Raw genomic sequence first — 15,783 nt, 5'->3', positions numbered from 1 at the left:
TATACAGAGGCAACATGGTATTGTCCCTCAGCCCAGTGCTCAAACTGTTAGTTTTTTAATACTACATCGTATCAAAAAATCTTAACACCTGACAAAAAATATTAATACTCATCACGAAGACTGAGATGAGAAAAACACCATGCAAGTAAAGCATGAACTCTGAGACTTATTTAATTTATTATTTAAAAAGTGAAAAAGGAAGAGATCAGTGTCGTGTATTGGTCAGTATCAGCTGACAGTAACCGTTACGCAATTGTTTTCATAAGCTTGATCTGGGATTCAGAAGTGAGATCAAACAACAACATCATTTAACCCTCAATAGACTCTTCCAAATAATACAAATACAATTACAGTAAAGGGAAAACAATTACAGTTCTGCTTCACTTTGATGCACATTTCCCTCATCAGAAAAAGTAGGATTTGGTTTCCTCAAAGTATAAAGTGTCTCTTTAGTCTGCAAACAATGACAATGACATCAGTGTTAGAAACATAGTTCAGGTCTTAAGTTGCTGTGCGAACACCGAAAAGCTTTGAGTTAAGATCAGTCGATGTTTCCATGCAGATAAGCACATCCGAACTGATCAGGGCTCGGAGGGGAGGGGGATCACCAGGGCATGCACGGGTCTGGGCACTCCCGGATATACGACTCCAGTTTCCCTACAGAGACTTGCATCAGTGTTGTGTAAGTGGTCAACTGGAAAGACATTAACAAAAGACATTTTTATGAAACAAACGCACTGATTTTAACCAGCTTTCCATGGACAAAACTGCAGTAAAAGGCTCACCTTGTTCAACATCGGTTTGGTTGAGAGCACATCATACAGTGTAGTCAGTGTAATATTCTGAAAGACGAATCATACGATCAAAACGGGGATTTTGCTCGTCAGACTTGGATTTCAAACCTTAAATCTCAAGACTCGCTGTGACGAAAGCTGTATTCGGAGAGAGATGTAGTCCAGTTCAGTTCTGGCCCGTTCTCAGGACTCACCGCCTGTGTGGTCTGGTTCATACACTTCATGCCAGGAGTCCTGCGATCATCCAGGAAAAAGGGCTCCTTCCAGTGGTCGTAGTTTGTCTCCAGGACGTACCACCGGCCCAGCTTCATGTCAATCCTGATGTACAACGAGTCAATGAACACCCCAATAATGTGACCCACAGCGACACAAAGCAACCGGTTGTGAAACTTGTCGGGTGATCTGACACAAAAGATGTCAGCTCCAAGTCGAGCAAGTGTCTCGAGATAAATATGTCACAGGAAACTCGTAATCGACTGCTTTCACCGGTTCATTTTAATGGCGATTAAGGCTTAAAAAAAAAAGGCAAAGTACACTGAATATCAAACAGATGCACCTTTTTCCAAGACTAAGAATTCTAAATTCAGATTAGCTCTAAAGCTAAGCTTCAGTACTTACTCCAAGACATCAATACTGAGCAGCCTGGATCTGGTGATGATGCAGCCCTGCCCAGTTTGGTTTCCTCCGAGGATGAAGTAAGCTGGAGCAAGCAGCTTGGTCTGAGCCAGTAGACTTTTGGCTTCCTCGTAGCTGGTAGAGACAGGTCATGTCTCACTATTTGCATTTAGTTTCTATGCACAAATGTTCAGTTTTGACTCATTCCTAATTTTCCTCAAAGACTGAATTTGAGCTTGTTACATTAATCTTTTAATAGCCCATTGTGTTTACTCAGTATTTTCCTTATCAGATTTAATTTAGAAATAAAAAAAAAACTAATAAATAAATTTTTTAAAAATCCAGTTTTCCATAAATCCTTAAGACCTAAGAAACAATGAATATATTTTGTACCCAGCAACAGTTAAAGCCTTTTCTTCTTTTGATTTTTTTTTAACGTCGGTTCACAACAAACCCTGCCTGAAATTTACTGCCAACAACAAAAAGGCTCATCATTTTGCTCCAGTGCTGTTGCTCGTCAGTGGCCAAAAACTCCACAGGTAATCTTTAAATTTCAACGAGGGGTACCTGTTTGCGTTCTCGAGGACCGATCGAGTGAGAAAGCTCACCCACATCCCATCTCTTTGTCCCAAGATCCACTCCAGGATCCCTGCAAGGACACACATCGGTGGCAAGAAGTCCCAAAAACTCTTCATCGATAACGGATATGAAAGCCGAGAAAAACGATAGCTCACCAATGTATCCTCCGTCGAGGCTGAAGCGCTCGTTCATAGTCAGAGTGAAGATGTGCTGTGAGAAAAAAGGTAAAACTAAATGCTTTTAAACTTTCTTGCATCCAAAACGGCATAGACTGATCACTTTATTAATGTTTAATCTTTGAACAGTGTTTTATGTTGACAGAGTCTAAAGTCCTGATACAAAATGACTTACAGGCTTGATGCCAGTGAGCATGCCAACATATCCAGCAAAGTTTGTCGACTTAAAGACTGTCTGGTTTTTTCTTCTGAAGTCCAGGTTGACAACCAAAGGCTTCAGCTTCTCACTGATGGTCCAAGACTTGTTTTTGATATCCCAGCTGGAAAAAAAAGGAGACGTTCTCATTATCCACCTGCGCCGAAACTTAGGAAAAACAATTCAAAGTGTAGAAACCGTGACGCTCTTACCCCATAAATAATCCAAAATCTAAATTTCTGCCATGAAGGAGGTTACCTGCAAGGGTGCAAAACACCAGAGCGTTTCAGTACTGGGCAACAGACTTTATCCTTACGTCACCGCGTCCTGACTAAACCACATCCTGCCGACTCACCTTTATCGTCTTCAGCAACAACTGATGTGCACACAGTGAACACCTCGTAGAAGATGTTGAACAAGACCACTTCACCTGAATTATAAGAATGAAAAAAAAAAAAGAAGAAAACAGGTCAGTGAGATTGATTTTTTTTTTTAAAATCAATTACTGGAGAATGGATTATTCATATTTTTTCCAAATCCATTTATTTTATCTTACCAAGAGGAACCCCTGAAACATCTGCAATTCCTTTGATTTCCTCACCGAATGGATTTGGTAGCGTGTCCACCATGAAAGGCTGGAGAGCACAAAACAAACGGCAATCAGAAAAACCCTCGATGGGAATACAAATGCAGAATGGAATCACTGACATAGTTCAGAGGATGAAATGACACTCACCAGCGTGATGTCAACCAGCTCTGTCAGCCTTCCACTGGGCACAAAAGCATCAGCCAAGTCTTTGATGGCTTGAATCATATCAGCCAGCTGAAAAGAAGATCACGAGCAACGTTATTGTGAGACTTTAAATTTATTATTATATTGAAGAACTTCCAAACACTCCTACTTCAGTTTTTTTGTCTGTGATCACAGCCGTCCATCTCTTGCTGGGTGGCAAGTCGAGATCCACCGTGTACCAACCGACGGGTCCTCTGAAGCTGGTAAGAGAAGAAGGAGCCGTTCATATCTACAGGTGACATGGGCCTTTTTTTTCCCCACTATGTCCTCCATTGTATTCTTTTACATTTTCTATATTTTTAGCTGGAGGCGTAGTTTCTCCAGCCTGCTTGGAAGAGGAGACTGAAGTGGGGAAGGTATTCAGTCGTTTGCAACTTGCAACTTCAACACCAGATGTTGACAAATCCGACATACTGCTCCTTCAGTGAAGTGTGCCGGCAAATGAGACAAGTGGGTCAAGACCAAGCATGAAATGCATGCTGCTGTGTGAGGCACAAGGGGCTTCAATTAATTATCTTATCTGCCTTTTTTTTTTTCACTGTAAAAACCATCAAGCTGCTGTCCAGACAAAGTTAAAATAAATGTTCAAATGGCAAAGGTAAAGGCTAAAGAAATGCAGCCAAAATTCAGAAAAGACCAGCTGAAAACAAAGAATATTTAGCATTTCTGCTTAATTGATCACCGTTTTCTTTGTTTCAACACTGAAGACAATGATGAGATAACATCATACAAGATAGCAAAGTGTTGAGTAGTTACAAAAAGACAGCTGTTGGCTTGCAAACGGCAAATGACCACTCAGTCAGAGATGTCTGCATGTTTTGGGTTTAAAACAACAACACCTCTGTGGTGCAGGTACACCATAGGCAATTTCTAAAAAATAAACACGATCCCACAACAATCACATATTACAACATATAGTTACTGTCCATGATGTGTAACTGATCAAGAAATACGAACTTATTGCAATTTAAATGAAGTTGAAAGTTGACATTTACGAGGAGCAACTGAAAGCGGCAGTTACAGGTGTTACAAAACACGAGTGACTCAGCTGACTGAACACGCAGATTCTATAAGAGTTTATCGGGATTTCTGACACTTACGTGGGGCCATTCGGCGGATACATGTCCGACCGACAGTCTTCTGTATACTGCAAATAAAAAAAAACAGACAATTATATCTGTGAGGAACCAGACCGTGTGAGACTTCAGGGTGAACGCAACGGTGCAGTGAGACAACGCAGTCCTGCTTTCACAACAATGTTTTGAGGAGTAAAATGACGGGGTGCACATGTCGCTTACCGGTGGCACAAACTGTGTCGATGTGACAGAGAACAAGGCAGCCAAGACGAGGAGGTCCCGGTGACCCATTTTGCAAGATTTCACCCAAACTACTGGCTAACTGGCCAAGATTTCCAGCGTTATTATGGCTTTAAGTGAATTGCGGAAGTTGCTTCTGTTTACCTCGTGACGCTGAGCTGACCTGTTTTGCAAGAGGGGAAAGTGCGGGCTCGCAAATCTATATTCAACATCGTCTGTGGCAATGAAACGGGAATTTAACTGCACGTGTCTTCAGTTACATCAGAAATGCATGCAATGCCAAATGCTTTTTCACAAAAATGTGCACATACTGAAGAATCACAAAGCGACGTACACCACCACCCCCTTCCAGCGTCAGGCCAGGCCCAGTGGTTTGTTCCATGAGGATCTGAAAGTAACCGAGAAAACCGCTCATGGTTGATAGCATTCATTCCTCATGTGACACAGCTGCCATTTCTATTTAAACAGTGTTTAAGCATATTTGTTAATCAGAGTTTGGTCCACTGAGTATCTTTGCATTAGGTTTTGTATCAGCTTAACTGCACTTCGTACACTTACTGGCCACATCATGGACTGGTTAAATTGGCCCCTGGGCACAAAACAAGTAAAAGATCATCTCTATACAAGCACTCAGACATCTGGCTTTTCTCCTCAGGGGGAAAAGGGACAATCTACTTTTTTCCCCTTGCCAGATGTATTGAAATTCACTGTATTTAATTGGACTATTTAGTTGGAAAACACCCTGAGATGACTTAAGTTGTGAATTGGTGCTTCGTGAATAGAAAGGACTGCAATAGTTGTGCGTATTTATCATTTCCAGCTCAACACCAGGGAGGATATGCGTTGCGTGCAAGAGTGTGCACAACTCTCTTTTAGTGTTAAACATCTGTCAACTGTGATGACTGTCCATGATAATGACCTACAGAGGTTCACAATAATCAATGTGTCACTTGGCATATAAAGAGAGCAGCCACTTCAAGAAGGCAATTGTAAAGAAGTAAGTTTCCTTGCTTAAGTGGAAGTGCATGTTAAAACCTTTATTCTATATACTAATCTTGGCTTAAAAAGCAGTATTTTGTGTCATTTCTAGTTCATTTTTGATGTTATTGCAACTAATTTGAATCTCCTTTTATTAGTCATGTTGTATCTTTGCTTCATATTTATTTACATCTCTTTATAGCCATATATTATCCATTTGTGGTCATATTGTTTCTTCGTGATCTTCTGGATACCCTTCTGGTTGCTTTGTCGTGGACATGTGACTCAGAAGCACTGTATGAATGGATGAATGAGAAACAAATATTGAACATAATAAAAGTGTTAACCATTTAGTGCCATAAATCATGCAGTCACTGATCTCTTTGATTACAAATCTATTCACGAGGTGTCTAGATGCCACTATGCCATGTTAGGTATGAATAAATCTGATTAATTTGAACATTTGGATGCATTCAGATCACTCAGCTTCTCAGGGACACGTTAACTCAATGTTATCTCTTTCTGAGATAATTTGTAGGGAAAACAAGGGACGTCACAATCTCTTGGACCCCAAAGCCACAGTCAATAATCCATCTGTGGGCCAGCAGGGATAAACAGCCCTCACGGAGGGTAAGGTTCGCCTTATTTAATCCTCCCACAGTTTCCCTTGTATAGTTAAATGAAGCTGCTGTTTCTTCATAAAAATGACTGCAACACAGAGCACAAAGTCAAGCTGAGCAGGCTCCATAAAAACAAATCATATTCTAAACTCTCACCACACATTACTTACAGGTCGGCTTGTAGGCGACTCCTCTGTGAACACCACCGAGTCAGCCATAGTTTAACATCTTAACTCAAATACATACAACTCCAAAGTGTTGTAGAGGCATCAAAAAAACACACAGCACATCCTATAACCCTATCCTATAAAAGAGTTAATTTTTCATACCAAAAAGGCCACTTAAAATTCATAAAAGTCCTAATAAAGCATAAACCTGAGGTGCCTGTAGTCAAGAAAACAAAAACGACAAAAGTTTATGAAATCATAAAAGGTTTATTCAAAATGCAATAACCAAGAGCCATCTGAAATACCACATCAGAGGACCGCATCCAGAAAACAGACATTTAAAAGACATGACGGCGATCCGGTGAGTCTTCATTTGCAGTACCGGTCTGCTTTCATTTTACTTCTCCTGTAACACAAAAAAATCTGACATTTATACTCTTACATTATGACAGTGCTATCAATCCATTAGCTTAATTTTTTTAACAGTTTTTTGGCAGTATTTTAAAATGACTGAGGGTTTGGGTAGCTCTTACAGAGAAGGTTCCACAGAACAGGGGCCACCATAAAAAAATAGGTTCCATGGCTTCTGTTTTTGAGCCTTGATCTTGAAAAGTTTTAAAGTAATTGATTTTCAGAACTCAGTGCCGTTACTATTCTGAGGCGACTGTAATAATCGCGGAAGGGATTTCGGCCCTTGGGCCTTGAACATCTCATGCCAGTTTGCGATGTTTCCGGTAAAGATGCACTCTGTTGTGCTGAGTTTGACTGAGAACCTATGGACAGTGGGTACTGGCTACAGCACTTATCTGTAATTCAAGGTCCGTAATAAAGCAGAAAGTACATCTTTAAAAGCAGAGGAGGTGAGTTCCATTTTGTTTCAGCCCCAGAGGTGATCAACACAGGAGATGATCTAAACTTTTAATGGCTTTGTATCATCAAGTGTGTGTCTTTGAGATGAAATAAATGTGAAAACTTGAGGGGAACTGTGTCAAATGAAACCACTCGAGTTTAAATGGAATGTGTTCTTCTTTCAATGCATTTTGTGATTGGCATATAAAAAAAACCCCTCTACAATAAATGCTTGAAGGAATAAGCCTTATTATGTGCTTACTGTCAAAGACAAGAGCAGACGTAATCTTTGCCTTTTGTTGGCAAGATCACAAATAAAAATAATAAGCTACATAAAGAGCCCATAAGAGTTATCTTGTTTTCATACCTGTCAAGCAAAGCTTCATGAAATTTCCCATCCATTCTGGCTTTCTTCAGCTTGGAAGGGTCATCCTCATTAATCCTGAGATGCCGATCTTGAAAACTCTGAAACTTCTTCCTGTAATACAGACGTCAACGATAATAAGACAACAACAAAGGAATACGAAGGACAAAAATGTATTTTTACACGACTCACCTTCACAAAAAAACACACACACACACAATAAAACACACTCGGGGATGCATACATACATTTTTAGAACTGCTTTGAGGACTGACACTGTGGCTCTGAGCCTCCTAATCTATAAAGAAACAAACTAAAAAAAGCTCAGATAATGTGAACAAGTATTAAGTATAAGTATTAAGAACTTTCATTTTGACTGCGGCAGCTTCAGAATGCTGAGTGACTGAGCCCGACCACATAAGCTGTGTGCTTATTCAAATGTTCACCCAAGTAAGGAGGTTTAACCGGGGACAGAGAGAACACCTTTTCTTAATCAGAGTGACAGCTTCATTTTTTCCCCCCGTGTTATCTAAATAAGTTTTACCGGAATTTTCCGAAAGTGTGTGATGTAGCGTGTACATCATAGTCACTGGAGGAGCTTTAAATAAAAGTCTTATTTCCATAAAAGCCATCTTTGGAACATAATTAAGTATCTTCTACAGCAGTGCAATAAACAACAGGGGCCTCTTTGTAAGAAACATTTGATATTTAGTTCCTCTTCGCTAAGTCTGTGTTTTATGATTCCCAGACTGCTCTTCATCCTGAGAGGCATTTCAGAAACTGAACACTACATCAAGACACAGGCTCAAGGGCAGCTATTATCAACATGTCAGCATGATGAGTCCATTTCCCCTGCATTCATCTAAAACAAATAATAGCGCACAAGCCAAAGAATGCCAAGCGAAATAACTGCTTTAGACATATTGCCTGGAACTTAATAGGCCACCGACAGGCTGTATATAAAACACTTGCAGTATCGGGGGGGCCGAAATGTGGTGTCGCCTGCTTTCTCATCGCACTCCAACAGCAGACCATCAATTGCACCTTTGAGGCGTGGGATTGATGAGGCAGATGCTTAAAGGCGGGATCTCGTTCAAGCGTGCAATTTAGTTTTCAAAATCTCACCGGAGCAGACTGACACCATCTAAGAATAATGGGTGGGACGGCACTGCCTCCATCTCAATAAAGTACTAATTGTAGTACTAATTCTAGAGGAGGCTGCGAGGTGTCCCCGCTTAAACCATAAAATGTCAAAGTGAAGCGAGACGTAGGGCATCATCACCGCTACGATGTGACAAACTCTTTGGAAAAAGTCACAAGTGAAATGGATTTAATGTCTCAATTTTCTTTTTAAACCAGGTTCTATTAAAAACAAAACCATGCAACTCAGTGGAACACTCATAGAAAACATTGTCTATTATTGTGGTCTAAACATTATGGACAATATGCCGGCGACAGGTAAATGTACTGCTCTCATTAAAAATAAAGGTTTTCAGCATTGTAGGCTCGTCATGTGTCATGGAAAAGATGAGCCTGCAGTTGTCCTAAACCTTGCCCCGTGTACCAGTCAAATCCATCTAATGACACATTTTTTTAAATAACTTCAAAAAGCAGCTCTCGTCTTGAATTGTTTGATAGAAAGAACTTTTCGTTTCGTTTGGATCTCGATCAGCGCAACAAATGCAGCACATCGATGAAGTTTAGTAGAAAACATGTATCAAGAAAATAATATGCAGGAATAATCCAACAGCACGTGCATCCTTCATTCATTAGATTTGGGCTGAAATGAACAATATATTTGTAAAAAGTGGAGGTTGCATACACATAATTGATCTCGCAGGACTTCACGTTGCCCCTGTCCTCGTCTGCGATGTCGTCTTTGTGCTTGACCTCTCGTTCCGTGTTTGTTCGAATCTGTTCGCCATTCGGGGGAGAAAAATACACAAAGAGGCCGAAGTTGTGCGTTAAATAACAACACCTTCCGTCTCCTTAAAGTGAGCTTACAAACATTATGCTCTCTGTTGTCACCTGTCAAGTCCCTGCAGAGAATACACGCTAGAAATCAAAGGATTAATATGCACCCTTGGGGAAGAAGACAATATGTGCATCACCTTCAGCATCTCGCCATCCCCTGCTGTCTTGCCCTTGGCCACAATGTCCCCGTTGTCACTGTAGGAGATGAAACAGCTATTTGCTGCCAGAAGAGCCATTTTGCCCTGAGGCAGAACGGAAAGAAAACAGAAGAGAAGGCAGGGGATCACACAGAACTTCAGAGGGACTGGTTACTGTGACGGTCATGAACGTTTGCCTGATATTTGACTAAAGAGTCTCGAGGTTGCAGGTTCACAGTTTCGACAAAACAGGAAGGCGATGGCGGTGTGTGCTACAGCGTTAAGGTGCAAAGTGAGTCTGATGTTTAGAATTACAGCTAAATGCCACCTGTCCTGCTAAACATTGCCCACAAAGAAAATGACTTAATATTAGTTCATCGTGGGGATATTATTGTCTACGTACAGATTTTAGCAAGTATTGTTCTTGCTGTATAAGCTGTGAATTATTACAGTATTCTTTGCACTACCATCTGTTTCTGATTGACTTTTTGTTACAGTGGAAACTAAAGATTATTTCTACCATCATACCCTTATAAAACCTGTTACAATTGTTTAGATTTTTTTTTAAGTTCCTGTGAACATGTTTTTTGCATTTTGAATAGAAGTACTGAGACCCACTGGCAACAAATCAAATACACGCGTTTAGTTCCATTCGCGTGAGAGAAAAACATCATTACACAGAAACAGTGAGCCAATAAACAGGAGCCATTGGGTTTACACAATCCAATAATACTTAGTTTAGTTTTTTTTTCTTAAAAAACTAATTAAATCAAGCTATCAGCTCCTCAGACTATAAAAGCACACACAAAGAGACCAAAGGGCTAAACAAATGGGACAAACTCACAGCCCACCAAGTGTTTGCTGGCGGATATTCTGATAATGAAGGTAATTAGACACAAAACAGTGTTCTCATTTTAAATCAAGACAGCTTCAGCAGTAAATCTGGTTCCTGCTAACTTTCAGTCTCGAGAGGGGTCCTAAAAGGCAGCAATTACCATTTAAAAGCATCGTCTTATTTAGGTCTGTAGAGGCTGCGTGGGTAGATAAACTTTACTAGTTTGGAGGTAATTACAGGAGATTGGAAAATACAGCAACAAAATCACAGTACTAGGATGGAATAAAAATAAAGAAATAAAGAAATAATGATGGAAAAACATCTCAATTTTGTGTCAAATATCGGTGGCAACCCCCCAAACGCTTCATGTAAATAACATTTCTGCTTATTGTCACTGAAGCGGTGGTCTGCATGGATAAGGGGAATGAGAATGGGAAGATTTACTCACATCCTGAAAGACAGGCTCCCACTGTTCCCTCGAGCCAATGGCATCAGAGCGTCCGACCACCAAACCATCAGAGTTGATGCCCAGGTACTTTCCATATCCAGATTTCAACGCTACCCTACAACAGCAAACCCTGCATCATGCTGGTTTTCCCAAGATAATGTTTGCTTTCACAGTAAGGTTCAGTGACGCAAGAGCATGAATCTACGATCCAAAACTAATACATGAGAGAAAGCTCTGTAACAGGCCTGATTGCCTGTTGGCTGGCAATTACTTGGTACAACAGAAATAGACCCTTAATATAGAAATTAAATGCAAAAAAGGGGACAAATCCACAGGCTGAAGATGCCAATACTGTTTGCGGTGCGGTACGGCTTTGTGTGCTCACCGATTGTCCGAGAGCTTGATGGCAGTGAACTGTTCTGGTGGGTCTGGTCCCTCATCATCTGCAACATACCAAACAATTTGAAACCTTTGAAAACTTGACACTCATTAGTACAGCTTATATTACGCTGAATCTTTTATTCTCATCCTTTTCGGCTGTAATGGTGGGGAGGACATAGTGCTTAGTAAAAATCTGAAATGTAAGTTAAAACCATTAAAATGTGCCCAGTTTCTTTTCACTCCAGGTAAATACTTGAGAAATGACTCCTTATTTACTTATGAAAGCCTCTTTCTGCCTTTGGCTGCGTTGCTCAGTGCTGATCCAGGTCCAGTTCAGCAATAAAACATTTATGATAACATATGGAAGAAAGTGTTGAGTTGCACTTCAACTCTTCATTTGATAATGGGGTCCCAGGAGGTCCTTGCACTTTCTTGGCTCTGGGACCTGTCTGCAATTAGGCCACTTTTTGGCATTTACAAGAAATCAAAGCGTTGAAGAAATTGTAGTGCGTCACAGAGGCTTCAGGCCCAGTCTGAGGTGAAAAGTGGTATCTTTGAAAAGGCTGATCAGATTATGTCAGGCTGTGACCCTCTGAGATGGCAGAGACTATCAACAGGGCACCTGAAGGTGAGTGTGAATAATTTGGCAGTTTTCTATAAGACTAAAAGCCACAGTCTGGTGTCTGTGCAGTGAGAAGCAGCAAAGAAGGGAAAGAGGAGGAAATCTCTAATCTGCCTTTCCACACACTGATCTAGGGGCCACTTTCATCTCTTAGAAATAGGCTTATGTGTATGTGCAGGATGATAGTTCCAACCTCCAAGTCAAATTCAATGGTTTTCAAACATGGGCTGAATTAATTGTTTGTGGTGTCTCTTCCTGAGCCGTCTTTTTCAGTGAGCACGGCTCCTTCAGAAGTGCCTGAAGGCAGAAATAAGTTAAAAGCGCTGTTAGCTCTGTCCTTTCCTTTGACTCAACCTCTGTTCTGCCTTTTGTCAGTTGCCTGGATTCACCACTTTACTTTGCAGACTAAAAACAAAACATACCTTAATTCCCCAAATGCCCACAGCATTAACTTAACATAAGCCCAGATTTAATTAAAAACTTCTTCAACTTGAAGAAGTGAACAACTGAAGACTATGCATGTTCATGTGCAGGTTACATGGCTTTATTAGTATTATTCTCTTTTTTTATGGCAAACATAACAACAGACATCCCTGCGAAAATCAAAGGATGGCATTATTTAAGGAAGGTACAAATTATCAAGAGAAAAAACCTCAATTCAGACAACATGTGTATTACATCATACATTTGTATTTCCAATATATATCATAGACTTGTATATCTTAAACTTTGTATGATCAGAAAACGTCACAATCTGCAAGAAGGAGCCGCACCTCCTAAATAATAACAACCAAATTAGTGATAATCGCAGTCTCTCCTCTTACCTTTGTGTGGCGCACCGAGTGTAAAGAGCCCAGTATCCAGGGCATGGATGTATGAGTTGTTCTCCATCTCTATGGCAACTATTCCTGTAATTTCTCCAAAGCCACTGACAGCCCACCAACCACCTATCATACAGAAAAAACTTAAGTCAGAGATAAAATGATACATTTGGCATCACTGAGTGCCATTTTCAAATCTGTGGAAAAGGTTTTATTAAGGAAGCCAAAAACATTTTTGATCACTTGTCTCGCTCTGACCATCTCAACTCTAACAAGTTTAAAATCACGCTGTGGCTCAGTCCACAGATTATAAGTTACAAGTCTGAAAATATCTGCACTCTGACACAATTTCTCTCATTTTCGCTGTTTATTAAAACACATTCAAGTTAGAGTTGTGTCTGAATTAAAAAGCACTAAGTTTACATTTTCATGTTACTCTTTTTCAAGAGAGCAAAGGTATCTGGAAAAAATAACTCAAACCAATCAAATGTAATATTATAATCTTGATAATAGTACTATAAAATCTCATCTCTACAGATAACACCTCCACTCCTAATACCGCTAACACACCTAATCTCCATTTCCTGCACTTCTGTACTCGCTCAGCTTATACTCATATCTTATATCATTTATAGATTTATACTGATTAAGCACCCAATGTACAGACCAGGATTTCTTTACGGCACCGAGGCCTGAACGCCGTTTCCTCACTTGAAAGCTGATTCGGATAGAAATGTCTGCTGTTAATGAATTAATGTAAATACCACTGGAGAAGTTTTGCGTTTTGTCAACCAGTGTCAGGATCAACCTGTTCCCATGAATTAGTTCAATTTAACTGCTGAATAAAGCCGCTCTCATTGATCAGTTTTCCTGTTTCTATTATCAGATAAACACAATGACTCAGAAATAGAGACAGAAATAAGGCCTGTTAAGGCTACAGTTTAACCAGCAGACACTGGTTTTACAAACACAATGCTTTAAAACAGCTGCAGACAGTTGAGGTGTCGACTTGGCAAAGCATCACAGAGGTGTGAACTCATTCTATGGTGTTGCCCATGAGGTCAAGATCCAGGCCTTTTGCAGCCAGCGACTCCCCGAATGGTAGCTATTGTCATAGTAAGGCAGTGTTCTACGTGTAAGCATATTTCATGTTAATTTCAAAAGCCTTTCCCCCAAACTGGACACATGTTCCCTTAAATAATAATAATAAAAAAAAGTCTCAAATATTAATTTCATAAATGTACATTCAATGTACAGTTTTGTTAACAGTGTGCAATACTTTCAGACTTAACTGTGTAACCAATAAAACATATCTTTAGTCATCTATAAATAAAGTAGATGCACATACCTATAATATCAAGCTTGTCCTCGCCATCTGCAGCTCTTCCCTTCTTATCTTTGTGTTTCCTCTTTTTGCTGTGGAGAGAAGCATGTCAGTAAAAGTTTTTTTTATTTTAATCTGGATGTAGACCACAAACACATACACACACAGTCAGACACAAAGGCATAAAGTTGATTTAGGGAAGCAAATGTGTATTTACCTTGAAACCAAACAGATATCAAAACACATCCCTGAGTTGTCATTTTGCTTTGCAAAATTAATTCAAATTTAGGCACAGGTTTTCCGTAGAGAGTAATCAAGCCTGGAGATTTCAAAGCTAAATTCCAGTCTTTTAAATCAGTAAGTCATGTAACAACAAGGTGGTTGGTGTTGGTTATTTTTGTATCTACTTCAAACAATTACCAGTGAATTAGACATTGAGAAATGCATCAAAACACAACACCATAAAAGTCTCACGTCTGAATTACTCAAACTAACATATTAGCTGCTCACAAAACCAACCGACTGACCGGGAAACAGTTTTTTCATGTGCTGGCATTGAACAAATCATATGTACAAAGTAATAAACCAAAAACTGACGCTTTCTGTTATAATGTGGCGATATTGCTAGCATTGATTAGCACTCTAGCTAAAGCTAAAAGAAAAAAACACAGATAAGTATTCAGAAACAGGGACACGGTTAACGTGGAATATTACCACTAAGAGAGATATCAACGTACCCTTTATTAAGACCTTTCAAAACCAGTTTGGTTGATTTTACACGTGAATATTCAGCCATTTCTTCTTCTAGCGTTAGCGATTAGTATGACGAGTAAACACCGAACCGCGTCATAGTACGGCAGCTGTGAAGGGACAATTAAAATCAGAACTGTATTTGCTCTATCTGTCCACTGTCCTCTACCAAAGTTCTTATTTTGACTTAATCTGCATAAAAACGTCCCCCGACCGTTTTACATGTTTTCTTTTTTTTAACTGATATTACTGTTGCATTTGTGACTTTGTTGGCTTTTACTTTAAAAGATCTGAACTAATTTGAACTAAATTAACTCACAAGCAAAGAACAAATACCTCACATTTGTCCTTAAGTACAGTAGTTTTACAAGACCGTAGAAAAATATAATTTTGGAGAAACAATTTCAATGCTTCAACAAGCAAATAGAGGAGATGATACAATTACATATGTATCATCACATTTTTTGTTTTTATCTTTACTTTCTTCTAATTTTTTTTAATCCTCCAGTTTTGGAGGAAACTACCCAAATTTTAATCAAACAAATCACTGTCTGTGTCCTTGAAGTGTTATTTCTGTGTCTTAAGCTAAGCTAAAATGGAATCTGGAACACTAAAATCTCAAAAGAAACCTTGATAAGACAGTCACATACACTATCATTCGTTTGTGATTTGTTCAAATCTACAAGTGAAATATTCTTTTAGATACAATTTTTAAATTCTAAGCCTACACAGTAAAGCCAGCTCAAGGTGAGAACAAGCAGGGATGCTGAGTAAAATTTAGTCCTCCATCACTTATCAGATTTGTATCAAATGAACATTCCCTACTATGTGTCAGCATTAAGGTAATGGTATGTAGAAGTGGAACTTTGTTCGACTTACCATAGCATGTGTGCATGTACATACACGAAGGGATACAAAATTAAAAAAAAATGTGAGATGCTCTGAGTCAAACCCCTATCACCTTCTCTCAGGTCCAAATAATACTCTCAACAATCAAAAGGGGATGCTGAGGGAGAATTACCTCATGAGTGAATGTTCAGGCCT

The 15,783-nt window shown here is 39.6% G+C and overlaps 2 protein-coding genes across 2 annotated transcripts; both read right to left on the bottom strand.

Annotated features, from left to right (window-relative positions):
- Positions 1-158: 158 nt before the first annotated feature.
- Positions 159-4,599, bottom strand: asah1b (N-acylsphingosine amidohydrolase (acid ceramidase) 1b). Its single transcript, XM_072384838.1, has 14 exons — positions 4,452-4,599; positions 4,254-4,300; positions 3,263-3,353; positions 3,097-3,183; positions 2,917-2,995; positions 2,716-2,790; positions 2,573-2,618; positions 2,340-2,484; positions 2,144-2,198; positions 1,977-2,058; positions 1,413-1,544; positions 989-1,112; positions 786-842; positions 159-694 (listed from the first exon to the last, which is right to left on the bottom strand). Exons 1-14 carry the CDS (start codon positions 4,518-4,520, stop codon positions 605-607), a joined length of 1,179 nt encoding a protein of 392 aa, XP_072240939.1. The 5' UTR covers positions 4,521-4,599; the 3' UTR covers positions 159-604.
- A 1,882-nt stretch (positions 4,600-6,481) lies between these two features.
- frg1 (FSHD region gene 1) lies at positions 6,482-14,847 on the bottom strand. The gene is made up of 9 exons (XM_072384830.1): positions 14,727-14,847; positions 14,014-14,081; positions 12,669-12,791; positions 11,227-11,284; positions 10,842-10,956; positions 9,559-9,663; positions 9,270-9,361; positions 7,451-7,561; positions 6,482-6,640 (listed from the first exon to the last, which is right to left on the bottom strand). The coding sequence occupies exons 1-9, from the start codon at positions 14,783-14,785 to the stop codon at positions 6,604-6,606; spliced, it is 768 nt and encodes a 255-aa protein (XP_072240931.1). The 5' UTR covers positions 14,786-14,847; the 3' UTR covers positions 6,482-6,603.
- Between the last annotated feature and the right edge of the window lie 936 nt (positions 14,848-15,783).

Source organism: Leuresthes tenuis, unplaced genomic scaffold (assembly GCF_036924035.1).
Source record: "Leuresthes tenuis unplaced genomic scaffold, fLeuTen1.0.hap1 SCAF_4, whole genome shotgun sequence".
NCBI classification, from domain to species: domain Eukaryota; kingdom Metazoa; phylum Chordata; class Actinopteri; order Atheriniformes; family Atherinopsidae; genus Leuresthes; species Leuresthes tenuis.
Note: the sequence above shows the minus strand (reverse complement) of the source record. Positions and strands in the feature narration are given on the sequence as shown.